This window comes from Strix aluco, chromosome Z (assembly GCF_031877795.1).
Source record: "Strix aluco isolate bStrAlu1 chromosome Z, bStrAlu1.hap1, whole genome shotgun sequence".
In the NCBI taxonomy this organism is placed as follows: domain Eukaryota; kingdom Metazoa; phylum Chordata; class Aves; order Strigiformes; family Strigidae; genus Strix; species Strix aluco.
The window spans coordinates 95,505,671-95,519,648 of record NC_133971.1 but is presented as its reverse complement, the minus strand read 5'-3'; the positions used below and the strand labels follow the sequence as shown (position 1 = coordinate 95,519,648).

General features: G+C 46.8%; 1 protein-coding gene across 2 annotated transcripts in view; it reads right to left on the bottom strand.

Annotated features, from left to right (window-relative positions):
* LOC141918551 (ras-related protein Rab-27B) overlaps positions 1-13,686 on the bottom strand; it is a 49,953-nt gene extending 36,267 nt beyond the window's left edge. Inside the window, exon 1 of one of the 2 annotated variants that reach the window (XM_074813188.1) lies at positions 13,639-13,686. In XM_074813188.1, the coding sequence (XP_074669289.1) occupies positions 13,639-13,679 (41 nt within the window). In that variant the 5' untranslated portion in view covers positions 13,680-13,686. Of the gene's footprint in view, positions 1-11,159; positions 11,174-13,638 lie in introns of those variants that run through there. The other variant, XM_074813190.1, reaches the window with a different exon arrangement.
* Between the last annotated feature and the right edge of the window lie 292 nt (positions 13,687-13,978).

The following is a 13,978-nucleotide window of genomic DNA, read 5'->3' as shown; positions in this document are numbered from 1 at the left end:
TTCTCTGGGCTTTTTACAGAATCCCAGAATCATCTCGGTTGGAAAAAACTCCAAAGCTCCTCCAGTCCAACCATGAACCTCACACTGACCGTTCCCAACTCCACCACATCCCTCAGCACTGGGTCAACCCGACTCTTCAACCCCTCCAGGGATGGGGACTCCCCCCCTGCCCTGGGCAGCCCATTCCAACGCCCAACAACCCCTTCTGCAAAGAAATCCTTCCTAAGAGCCAGTCTGACCCTGCCCTGGCGCAGCTTGAGGCCATTCCCTCTTGTCCTGGCGCTTGTTCCTTGGCTCAAGAGACTCATCCCCCCTCTCTGCACCCTCCTTTCAGGGAGTTGTAGAGGGCCATGAGGTCTCCCCTCAGCCTCCTCTTCTCCACACTAAACCCCCCCAGTTCCCTCAGCTGCTCCCCATCAGACCTGTGCTCCAGACCCTGCACCAGCTCCGTTGCCCTTCTCTGGACACTCTTTTGCAGAGAATTTGGGAAATCTGACTTCCATCCTGCCTGCTGCTAGAAGTATTTTTAAACCTGTATTTCCCTTCACGAGACAGTGCGCAGGAGCGTGCTGGTGCTCAGAACCGTCTTTTTCCACAGATTACAGAAAAGATTCATGACAAATAGTTAAGAAAATACAGAATATTATCAGAAGGGACAAATTCACTGCAAGGGGTGGTCAGCACCCCTGTTAGAAATCATCATCTGTGAATCAAAACAGGCAGCAGTTAGGTGGGTCTGGGCTGCCAGAAAGGACTATTCTAGGTCTCTCAGCCCAGCCCAGGTGACTCCCCACAAAATGGGAATGGGGAGAAGCGCGTGTCACTGATGAAGACCTTCACATCCTCGTCGCAGTCTCTTTTGATGTCTCATGGGCTGAGGCAAACCCGAAGCCTCCAGGTCATTAGATACCCACACATCCTCCATCTCCAGCACAGCTAAGCACTGCCTTGTAATTCCCGACCTCCCGGGAGTCTGGGGACTACTTCTAGGGGGCCACGAAGGATAACTGAGAAAAACCAGTCTAGTGGAAGGAAGCAGAAAGTAATGAAGCAATCTGTTCCCCCAAGGAAACATTAAGCTGAACAGATTGGATTCACCCAGTCGAGGGAACGATATAGCTCATCTCGTCTTCGTCACCTGAGCCTCAGAGCAGACTGAAACCAAACCGCTCTGGGCGGTTCCTTCGGCAAGTTAAAAGGGTTATTAAAAAATGCCAAGTTACTCTGAAGAATTACTCACGTTGGTCACGCAGTTGTGCAACTCTACCTCGTTGTATGATGTAATTATCTTAGTAAATAAAGTAGGAAAAATTCTGATTTCGGAGCTGAAAAGAGAAAGATACTTAGAATCACAGAACGGTTCACCAGTGACATTAAAATAGTAGATAATTTCTAAAGAGACATTAATTCTGCAAATTCAGTGACCGTTTCAGGGGGCAAATCTGCACTTGCACCATGGGATGCAACCTGGGTTTCTTACCCACAGAGTAGCCTAAATAATAATCTACATGATATTATATATGATATTATTATATCATAATAATCTACATGATATAATCACACAGAAATACATTATTAATATCAAAACCTTGCATAAGCAAGGGGTTATCTTTTCCACGTTTTAGGGCACACGCTAAATTCAGAAATTAAAAATTGCTCTAATGGCACCGAGTTCTTTTATCTACATTGTGAAATGCAATTGGGAGTGCACGGCAAAGAACAGGCTGGGGATGCAAAGAGGGACTGGCATTTTTATCTAAAAGAATACGGAAGCTCGTTAAATTAAAGGCTGTCTAATAGGGAAGGTATATAATAGTGTTGTCTAGAAGAAAAGTGCTTGTTTCAAACCAAGTTTTCCAGTTCCACCACCTACATCTATCACTAGGCATCTGCTTACAGAGGCAAGAGATGAAGGCTGTTTGTTGCGGCGTTGAGCAGACAGCGGAGTCTGCAGCCTCTGATGAACTGTCTGGGTTATTTTTGAATTTTACACATCTGAGAAGAAGTGATTTAACTGTAACAAAACAGAACTGGTTTCGTGCTGCCTCTGTCTTACTGGCATTTTCCTTGCCATCTGCTCCTCCTTGTTCCCATGAAAATCCAGATACGTGTTTCAGTTATTAGCAGTCTAACCCCGTAAGCTACACTTGGCAGTTTCTGGAGAATTATTGGATATTTCCAGTGTGATCTATCCATTTTACACCTATCAAAGAAGCAACAAAGCCTTGCAGAGGAGAAGTGCTGAGCAACACTAAAGGGCTGAGCTGCAGCGTGCATCCTCAAGGCAAGCTGGCAATGGCAGGACTGGTGATGCTGCCCTTGAAGCAGAGAAGAGACAATAATAATTTGTCAAAAATATGTCGCTAAAATCTGTCACATGAAGCATTATTATTGTCCTGACATGACTCAGAATCACACAGAATCACAGAATCATCTCAGTTGGGAAGGACCTTGAAGATCCTCCAGTCCAACCATGAACCTCACACTGACTGTTCTCAACTCCACCACATCCCTCAGCACTGGGTCAACCCGAGCAACAAGACCTGTGCTCCAGACCCTACATCAGCCCCGTTGCCCTTCTCTGGACACGCTCGAGTCATTCAATGGCCTTTTTGGAGTGAGGGGCCCAAAACTGAACCCACTCATCAAGGGGCAGCCTCACCAGTGCCGAGTCCAGGGGTCAGATCCCTTCCCTGTCCCTGCTGGCCACGCTAGTGCTGATACAAGCCAGGATGCCATTGGCCTCCTTGGCCACCTGGGCACACTGCTGGCTCATTATCAATCCCCCCCCAGGTCCCTCTCTGACTGGCAGCTCTCCAGCCACTCCTCCCCAAGCCTGTAGCGCTGCGGGGGGTTGTTGTGGCCCAAGTGCAGCACCCAGCATTTGGCCTTAGTGAAACTCCCCCAGTTGGCCTCAGCCCATCGCTCCAGCCTGTCCAGATCTCTCTGCAGAGCCTCCCTACCCTCGAGCAGATCAACACTCCCACCCAACTGGGTGTCGTCTGCAAACTGACTGAGTGGACACTCGATCCCCTCGTCCAGATCATCAATAAAGATGTTAAACAGGAGTGGCCCCAAAACCAAGCCCTGAGGGAGAACTCGAGGGCTCCTCTCTCATCGCAGTGTCGGGGGGTGGAGGTGGAGGGCTCTGGCTGGGGACTCAGGACCGCGTGCTTAACGCAACGCTTCCATCACAGCACCGCTTTCCAACAGCCGCTCCACCCATTCACAAAAAATTGGGTTTTTTTAGATATCATGGGACTTTCCCCAGCAGCAACAATCAATCTTTAACAAACATTTTTTATAACACAGATTCAAAATATATCTGAAGGAATTCTGGTAAGGCCGAAGGGAAAACTGCGTATGAAGATGTTACAAAGAGCCCAAATCTTCTTCAAAACAGCAGCAGGAGGCCTGAGCGCACCCTGGCAAAGTGGGGTACCCGGGGGGGACACCCCATGTATGCCCCTCAGCAGCACCACGCTCTCCTGCTCCTCCCTGCTAAATCCAGGCCCCTGGTTGCCCATTCCCCAGTCCCACGGGTCCACCCTGGCCAGCACATCCCAGTGCCTGGCTCCTGGTTATATCTACCCTGTGAAATAACAGTTCCCCGGGGGGAGCATCAGGCAAGAAATATCGATTCCGTGAATTATACCTATTTCCTCAGGCAGTTCCTCAGGGGGGAAGTGTACAAAACGGCCTCAATAATTGAAAGTAGCTCTGCAATTACGTTCGCCGCCACTCGTTTAGATCAGCTGCGCTTCCCACGTGAACCCCGTGCGATGCTCTTCATTCGCGTGGCTCGTTTCTCAAACCCACAAATGCAAAAGTTCTTGCACCAACCCGAATGCAAGGACACAAACCCACCGATTTTCACTTTTCGGCCTCAGAAACCCTCCTGTTGTGTTCAACTAAGAACCAGACCCAATTTATGCTCAGGAATGTGCTCAGAGCAATGCCAACGCCTGTTATTTATCGCCCAGCGCTTGTGTGTCAGGCGCTTAATGGCTCTTTTTTTTTTTGAGGTCTTTGGAGTCTGATGAATTTTCACCCCACCATCTTTATTTTCTGCCAAATGAACCCTCAATAATGCCCGTTTTTCACTCACAGGTTGCTGGAGCTGATCCGTGTGAGGAGCCAGCAGCTCGGGCTTCGTGGCACTGAGGCGGAAGGTTTGAGGATCTCTTTGGCTGGGATTTTTTTCTTCAATATATGTGAAATTCAAAATTAGTTTTAGCCAAAATAAGATATTTTGAAGAATACACACTCGACAGTTTGAATGTGGTCTCCACCAGCAGTCCTGTTCTTGGGAAAGCTGGATTGCTTTAGACCCTGGGATGTCAGAGCCAAACCAAATAACTAAAAATTACAAACAACTGAAAATTATATTGAAACCCACAATACAACAGTACCCAAGACATGGGCACCTTCCAGGCAGATCTTGACACTCCTCTCTTCCAATAGTTATTCCTATATAATCCTCTCCATCCCCAAAACTGGTGGATATGAAGAATTTCCTGAATTTAGATGACAAGAGCTGGTGTAGGAAGCCCCCAGCAATCACATATTGGTCAACTTTCCCTCTCTTCCTAAACGAAGGTTGATCTGGAAAAATCATTTACATTTGGCATTTGGGAGAAACCCTCTAAGCTGTATGGATCAGGATCCCTACGCTGGGATCAGGATACACTGAGGGGATCAGGAAACATGATTATTTGAACCAGTCTCCATGGCAGGATGGAGATGAGGTGCGGGGATGAGCAGGCTCGGAGGGAAGAATGAGATCTGCTCATTATTTTAATAGTGATTTCACATATAAACAGCATCCCTTCACTTTTTCACTGTACATCATCTCTCTGGATGTAGTTATCCCAAAGAAAGGATTTGTATCTTTCTTTTTTCTTTTTCTTTTTTTTTTTTTTTTTAAAGTATTGATTATTTTAGCGTCTACTCTCTAGGAGCTGGCAAATGATCCACATCCTTGGCGTCAGCGTGATGGCACCCAGAATCACAGAATCATTCAGGTTGGAAAAGCCCCTTGGAATAATCGAGACAACCCTCAGCCCTACTCTACAAAGTTCTCCCCTACACCACATCCCCCAACAGCTCATCCAAACGGCCCTTAAACACACCCAGGGATGGGGACTCCACCCCCTCCCTGGGCAGCCTATTCCACTCTCTGACCACTCTTTCTAAGAAAAATTTTTTTCCTCATGTCCAGTCTGAACCTCCCCTGTTGCAGTTTAAAGCCGTTCCCTCTTGTTCTGTCACTAATTCCCTGTGAGAAGAGACCAGCACCAACCTCTCTACAACGTCCTTTCAGGGAGCTGTAGAGAGTGATGAGGTCTCCCCTCAGCCTTCTCCTCCTCACACTAAACAGTCCCAGCACCTTCAATCTCTCCTCACAGGATTTATTCTCCAGGCCCTTCCCCAGCCTCGTTGCCCTCCTCTGCACTCACTCCAGCCCCTTGAGATCTCTCTCATATTGAGGTGCCCAAAACTGGACACAACACTCCAGGTGTGGCCTCACCAGTGCAGAGCACAGGGGGACTATCACCTCCCTGCTTCTGCTGGTCACACTATTTCTAATCCAAGCCAGGATGCCGTTGGCTTTCTTGGCCACCTGGGCACACTGCTGGCTCGTGTTCAGCTGCTTGTCAGTTAGAACCCCCAGATCCTTCTCTTCCAGACAGCTCCAGCCACACCTCCCCGAGCCTGTAGCCATGCAGGGGGTTGTTGTGGCCCAAGTGCAGGACCTGGCACTTGGCCTTGTTGAAGCTCATCCCGTTGCCATACGAGTTCCTGCTCCCCTGTTTTACAGAAGAGCAGGAAAACTCTTAATCCAGGACCACGCTAAGGAAGTCTGCGGCAGGATTCAGACGAGGACATCTCCTTGCCGCTCCACCTCGGGCCGTGGAGAAAGGCGGCTCCAGCCGCTCGTTGCCTTCCCGAGAAGACTTTTATCTCCGCCTTTTGCCTTTACCGCTGCAACAAAGAGCTGGCACACGGCTGGCACGCTTGTGTGCCCAAACGAGGTGCTTGCACCAAGCAGACACAGAGAGCCATAAAGCGTTTCAACGTTACAAGATACAGAAATCATGGATTTGCACCCAGTTTTAAATGGAAGAGCATTTTAGTGGAGTGGAGAGAACAAAGAGCGGTTCATCATGCAAACGAAGAGCCCTGCACAACAGTCTGACAAACTGAAAGCTTTAGGATTTATCTACAAACTAAATGAGCCTTTGCTATCTAGAATGATAAATATCTGTTTACAGTGTAAGTAATTTCTCCCTCCTACTCCAGTGCAAACTCGGTGCCTTCGGAGCAGAATAGATGGCCCCGACCAGATCCCTTTATTACTTTCCCCCAGTTTCTGTCTGGAAAGTGCTGGGGAGGAACTTATTAAAGAGGACATTTGGAAACAAAGCCCAGTAGGAGCGATCACATTAGATAAATGAGTATTTATCTACCATTTAGCTTTCTGGCATGCAATATATGTCTGCCTATATTCTTTCAGACAGTAATTTTACAGATCTGACCATTAGCCATAAATTTACCCAGATGAGAAAACTCTATTTAGTGTCTTTGATTCCAGCAGCCATCGCTAACGGGCCTGTGAATGGCCGCTCACTTCTTCCATAAGTGCCCGACCCATGGGAGAGGGGCTCTAGGGTCTCGCCTCGACCTCCACCACTGCCTGGGGTTGGGGGGGTCCCTCTGGCCCCCCTTAGAGACATCTGCCCTGGTGACACGCCTTGGGGTGACTTGCACCTCGGGGCCGCAGGAGGTCTTTAAGCTGAGCTTTTCACAGGTCAAGCCCTGTTGGTGACACGTCCGTGCTGATGGAGCCATGCTAAAAAGCCGAACGGAAGATCCCAGCTTTGGGAAAAATGTTGCCTTAGCAACGAATTGCTGACCTGTTTTCACAGAGGAGGCAGCTGCGGCTGCATTTACGCGCAGGTTAACTTCATTTCTGCCTCAATAACCGAGCAGGATTTACACTGGAATCACAGATATTTGCAACTTTAGCACGCCCAGGCCGTGGCTGATTGCTCCCGCCAGCCCAAGGGGGCGGCTGCTCCCGAGGTGGGACAGTGGCTGCACACGGCCAGACCTGCCACTTCTCCAATGCCGGAGCAAAAAATAAAATCCTGACCCACACCTCGGCTTTCACTAAATATTTGGGGAAGCGGCGTTGCGTTTCCTACAAGTTGCTTAAATCTCTTTTTGTGTATTTTGATGGTGATGGTGTGTTATTTTTAATGGGAACCCTCACAGATTGGATCCTTGTTAATTTAATTTCACAGAATCACAGAATCATTCAGGTTGGAAAAGACCCTTGGGATCATCGAGTCCAACCCTCAGCCCGACTCTACAAAGTTCTCCCCTACACCACATCCCCCAACAGCTCATCCAAACGACCCTTAAACACACCCAGGGATGGGGACTCCACCCCCTCCCTGGGCAGCCTATTCCACTCTCTGACCACTCTTGCTGGGAAACATTTTTTCCTCATGTCCAGTCTGAACCTCCCCTGTTGCAGTTTAAAGCCGTTCCCTCTTGTTCTGTCACTAATCACCTGTGAGAAGAGACCAGCACCAACCTCTCTACAATGTCCTTTCAGGGAGCTGTAGAGAGTGATGAGGTCTCCCCTCAGCCTTCTCCTCCTCACACTAAACAGTCCCAGCTCCTTCAATGGCTCCTCACAGGATTTATTCTCCAGGCCCTTCCCCAGCCTCGTTGTCCTCCTCTGCACTCGCTCCAGCCCCTCGAGATCTCTCTCGTATTGAGGTGCCCAAAACTGGACACAACACTCCAGGTGTGGCCTCACCAGTGCAGAGCACAGGGGGACTATCACCTCCCTGCTTCTGCTGGTCACACTATTTCTAATCCAAGCCAGGATGCCGTTGGCTCTCTTGGCCACCTGGGCACACTGCTGGCTCGTGTTCGGCTGCTTGTCAACTAGAACCCCCAGATCCTTCTCTTCCAGACAGCTCCAGCCACACCTCCCCGAGCCTGTAGCAATGCCTGTAGCGATTTGCACCACAATTTAGTTAAACTACAGCATGAAATGAGTCCCTGTGGCCTGAGATGTTTAAACATACAACCAGGATCACTCAGGACCTCCTGGCCGCGTTACATGGTCACATCGTTTTGATGCCCTGTTAGGAACATCCTATTTTGATGTTCCTTGACATGATTCACACCTTGAAACGCCGGATCATCCAAAAAAACTCCCCCTGCAAATGAGGAACAGTGTTGAGAAAGGGGGATGCCCTCACCTGAGGATGAATTCAGAGCAACAACAACCCATCAGACGGAGAACGTAGGTCATTTGTATCATTAAAATGTTTTACAAAGATAATGATACCTGACAGCATACAGGAGAAAAATTCATCCCCCAACAGTTGATGGAACAAATGTCTGTCTGAAGTATGTAAAATTATGTAAAGAAGTATGGAAAAAAAAATTAAAATCCTAACTGCAGATGGGCGTGTTCCTCCAAGATTTGAAATTTGGTGGCAAAAGGACTCACTAATAGTTCCAGGTGGCTTTTAAAAAACCAGTTCATAAATTCCTGACACCAGTGCTTGAGTTTCACTGAAATCTCTGCGGCTTGTAGATGGATTCTCTGAAGAATCAAATCACTCCAATGTTTTGTATGAAAAAAAAAAAAAAAGAGAAGGGATTAAATCAGTGGGGGAGGCGCAGCTCTCTCTACGAGTAGCCCTGGTAGGAGGGTGATTAATGGAAGTGGGGTGGAGGGGAGGGTGCTGCTGTGGTTGACTTTGCTCTCCTACGGTGATAAACTGGGTGGATTAAAAATGATATAGTAAAAAACACCGTAATGGTAAATCTAGTAAAGATTGTCTGAGAAATGTTTTAGAATGACTCTCCCCACTTCTTAATTTTAATTAAATTAACACACTGTTCATTGAAAAAAAGCCCTGTAATAATTTGCAAAACTAATATCCCAATAGCTCTTTGTTTCTTTTAAAACCTTTGAGAAGATTTTAAATCTTTATTTTATCAAATTGTAAAACTTTTGCGAAGATTTTTAATCTATACAAAATTTTAAAACCTTTGAGAAGATTTTTAATCTATATCAAATTTTAAAACCCTTGAGAAGATTTTTAATCTATATCAAATTTTAAAACCCTTGAGAAGATTTTTAATCTATATGAAATTTTAAAATATTTGAGATTTTAAATCTTTATTTTACCAAATTTTAAAATTTTTGAGATTTTAAATCTTTATCAAATTTTAAAATCTTTGTGAAGATTTAAAATCTTTATTTTATCAAATTTTAAAATCTTTGTGAAGATTTTAAAACTTTATCAAATTTTAAAATCTTTGAGATTTTTAATATTTATTTTACAAAATTTTAAAATCTTTGTGAAGATTTTAAAACTTTATCAAATTTTAAAATCTTTGAGATTTTTAATATTTATTTTACAAAATTTTAAAATCTTTGCGAAGATTTTAAATCTTATCAAATTTTAAAATCTTTGAGATTTTTCATCTTTATTTTACCAAATGTTAAAATCTTTGCGAAGATTTTAAATCTTATCAAATTTTAAAATCTTTGAGATTTTTCATCTTTATTTTACCAAATGTTAAAATCTTTGCGAAGATTTTAAATATTTATCAAATTTTAAAATCTTTGAGGAGATTTTAAATCCCCAAACCTGAAACTGGCTGTTTTGCCATCACCGTTCCTCTCAACGAGTGGACAAACGGTTGCAAAAAGAACCAAATTGTACAACCCTCAGCAAATCGGCCGGGGTGAGTCACCTTCATCCCCTCTGCCACCCCTCCACCTCCTCATCCTCGTTGCCACAGGACGAGGAGACTGAGCTGGGCAGGCAGCAGGTTCCTGCTGCCCCACGGTGCTTTCGGCTCCGGACTGGAAGCTGGTGGGAGATGCTGAAGGGTCGACACCGGCTGCAGGTTCTGATGGGACTCATGAAAATGGGTATATATGGAATTTTAAAGCTCCTAGGGAAGGGAGGTGGTGCTCCTCACTTTGGGGAGTACCCTGGGATGTAGGAATAAAGCAGTTTTGCCAAAGCGGGGGCCTCCCACACACACAATCCCCCCCTCCAAATTCTCTGCAAAGCCCCTTGCTGGCCCCCTCCTTGCTGCCTACGGGCAGGGCTGAGTGGCTCCTCGTCAGCATGGAGAGGGGCTGCCCATGGAGAGGGAAACATGCCCCTTCCTACCCCCCCGCTAACATGACTCGTCGCTTCCCAACGTACAGCAAAGTTCAGGTTTAATTTTGGGCTGGGGGGGCATGTAAAAAAAAATCTGCTTTTTACACTTTTATCACTGGAAAAGAAACGTCGTGGAAGCACCGAGCCAGCGCCGGCGGTTTTGCAATCAGCTGCTACATTGACATGGATTTCGTCGGCCTGAACTCCAAAAAAACTGAGCCGTGCTCCTCAAACGACTTTAATTCCTCCAAATTAATCAGCCTTATCACTTTTTATCACTAACAGAGGAGTTTTGCCTCTAGATGAATGGTTTCCTAAGTAAAACTCCCTGCGCTCCCCTGGGGTTGGAAATACGGTTGTGTGGGTGACTGTAGGCGACTGACTCGCTGCTTCAGCTGGGAGGTGTGAAGCTGTGGTTTGTTTTCTGCTTTTTTATAGAAAAACTTAGTTCTTTTGAGGGGAAACAGAAACTTGCCAGGTTTGAGTTCAAAGCGGCGAGGTCTGCACGCCGCCTTCTCGCAGCCATGAGCGATGAGCCCGAGGAACCATCGCCCACCTCGACAGCCCAGTCCGGTTATCTTTATTTTTTTGAGATTAAATTAAAAATAAAATGATGCTACTTCCCCAATTCAACTCTCAACACAACTACATTTGGCAGAAAAAGACAGACTGAGCTAAAGCTTATCCCGCAGGGTCAGTAAGAGCCCCCTAAGGAGCGGGGGGGAATGAGGTGGGTGCTGGCACCCTTGGGGCTGGTGCTGCTCCGCTGCGCTTTGCAGAGGGGGGGTGACGGAGAAAATTAAGTTCTGTGAGTCGTGACAAAATCCCAATTCAGAATCACATTCGCTGCTTTAGGAGAAAGACGCTATTTTAAACCGATTGCGTACGTCAGCTCTGCTCATTTTTATCCTGATGCTTCTGGAGGAGTCTGATAATGTGATTTACCTTATTGCTGCTCTCTTAGCACAGAGTCACGGGATAATTTCAGTTGGAAGGGACTTCTGAACATCACCTAAAGTTTAAAAACATTAATATATACTTCTTTTTTTTTCTCTAGATGAAGACTAAGTCTTAAACTAATCGCTGCACGGCACAATATTCAGAGCAGCATCTCCCTGCTGAGCTGCTTTTAACATAAAGATACATTTACAACTACTTCATCCATGGCAGAGTAGAAGCAAAGTTTAAACATCATAAATCACTGAGCCAAATGTAATAGAACTTCTCCCTGTTTTATCTTTCTCAGATAAGAGACTTCATCTTAATCCAAACTAACAAACAAAGTATTAAAGCATACCATTAGGAAATAAAGTGAATCAACTTACCGGAGATCTAACTCAAGTTTAATCCTTCTGCTGCCTTCTGCTGGTTTCCAACTTCTAAGCAATAATTTATTACTGCTATATAAAATATTAAAGCCAGTCCCTGCAGCATTGCCCTATTTTTTAAGGTCTTGAATATACCATTTCCTAATTCCTGCCCGGTTACTGATTTCTGTTAACGACATTAAATTGTGTCCCGATAGTGCTCCTCACCCGCAGCACCGCCGAGGCACAAACCACCCAATTTATGGCATTTTGGCTTCTCCGAGGCAGCGGGGAAGGGAGCGGGGCCGTGTCTCCCCCCTAAGCTGTGCACGCAGAGCTGGGGCTGGCGGTGATGTGTTGTCACGCCGAGATTGCTGCGTCCCCGTTCCCTCCGCAGGCTGGGAGCGGGCAGCGCCGGCTCTCAGTTTCCCTTTTTCGCAAAAAAATAAACCCCACGATGGAAGACGAGGTTTTCCCTCAAAGGGCAGGGTAGAGCGTGTCGGAGGTGGCTCAGGAGAGACATTTTAATGCTGCTCATTTCTGGGTTCAAGTGGTTAAGTGATAAATTTTGCTTAGGGGAGGGAAGAGTTAAACAGGTTCTGGCATCTTCATATCTCCCGTTATGAAGATGGAGCAAACCCTGCTGTGAATTTCTACTGGAAGGATTTAAAACCCTGCATGAGAGAAGCAGGGAGGGGGGAAAAAAAAACCAAAACCCAAACCATCTTTCTTCCTCAGGTTCATCTATTTGTTGTTCTCTGTCAGGAGCCGGGTATCGGCAGCAGGAAGGGACCCGATGGGGAGGCTGGGGGAGGTGGGTGCTGCTCCCTCCCCAAGCCTCTCACGCTGGGGAGTGGGTCGAATAAAGCAGATTTTGGGGCAGGGGCCGAAGCCAGGTTTGCCTGTGCCCTGGGAGGAGCAGCTGCGCTGGCCCCCTCGCCCTTTCCGCGGCCGGGATAGCTCATGTTTTGCAAATGTGGGATTAGCCCCAAATTTGCCATTTCTTTCACTGAAAACGGGAGACAAGGGAGCGCACAGGGCACGATGGGGTCCCTTGTTTTGTCTCGCACCTCCTGGATATATTTTTGCCCAGGATCCTACAGCGGGTCCTCCCCTCCTGCAGCATATTTCTTCCCCCCCGACACACAGCGGGATGGGGAGAGTTTAAAACCAGTTTTCACCGCAAACAAAACACCAGTGGATTGAGCAGATGGAGCGGATCCAGGTTCCAGTTATAACACCGTGATGCGAGAGCATCTTTCACCAAAATAGGGGCAACCGGGACAAAAATAACATTTGCATTCTTTAGAAAAGGGGTGTCCCTGTCAGCGCACACTAAAATAAGCACCTGTTAGTCAGCCGAGTGGATTCAGCGACACCCCAAGGACCAGCCTGGGGAGGGGGTTGGACTGGAGACCAGCTTCTTGCGAGAGCCGCAGCGGGCTCCCAAAAACCCAAAGCCACCAGTCCTGAACACACCCGGGGAGGGAAGAGCTGAGCTTTAGGGACTCACTGCGGACCTGCAAGGCTCCAGATACTCTAATTTACCATATTCCAGTCTCCAGAGAAGAGTCTTCCTGATCGGCACAATCTAGATTTCCCCCAAGATACCTTGAGGGAAAGATGCTTCCCCCCTCCTCCGGCATCTCTTTGCTTCTGTAAACTCCAAGGCAGAACAGCCATCAAATTTCTGTTAGCAATGCCTTTTGTTTCTATCAATGAAAAATTAACCTTATTTTTCTCCAACCGCTCGGCTTTTATTTAGCAAAATGCCTTAGAGCCATAATTCTGCGTGTTGAAAATTTTCCACTCATTAGCTCCCACCCCGCTTTCTCACCTCACGTTACAGCCGTGCTTGCCAGAACATAATATTCAAAACCCAACAATGTTTTTTGGCCTTATCAATAAAGAAGAACGTAGAAAGAAGCAGGCACAGTGATGGACGAAGCGCAGATAAATGAGGTTTAAATCCCACTGAGTTTTTTCTACGCCATAGGGCTCCACCTCAGCAGCCTGCAGTCCTCTCACCCGCACTAACGAACTTATTTTTTAATCCATTACTTATTTCTGCCTCCAGCAGAGCCGGCCACAAGCCCCTTGCTTTGGTCTGCACCCACCTGCAGGTCGCCAGCAGCTTCTGGGACTTCCTCGTGTCCATCTTGAGTTGCGCAGCCTCCGCTTTCAACCGCAGACTCCGCTGCTCATCATTCACGTTACTGCAAAATAATCCTGGGATTTATATCTAAATATTTTTATCAGTCGCACGCAAAGATTGAGTTTCAGGGCGAGGTGTTCATCTCCCAACAGCCCTCCTTTCCCCACGGCGAGCGTGCGGTAGCTGCCGGCCTCACACAGTTATTTATTTTCAATGAAAAGGATCCCTTTAATTAGCCAATTCACAAGAAAGAGGATCTCATGTGGTATCTCTTAGGGACTTTCTGACATTTCTTGAGGATT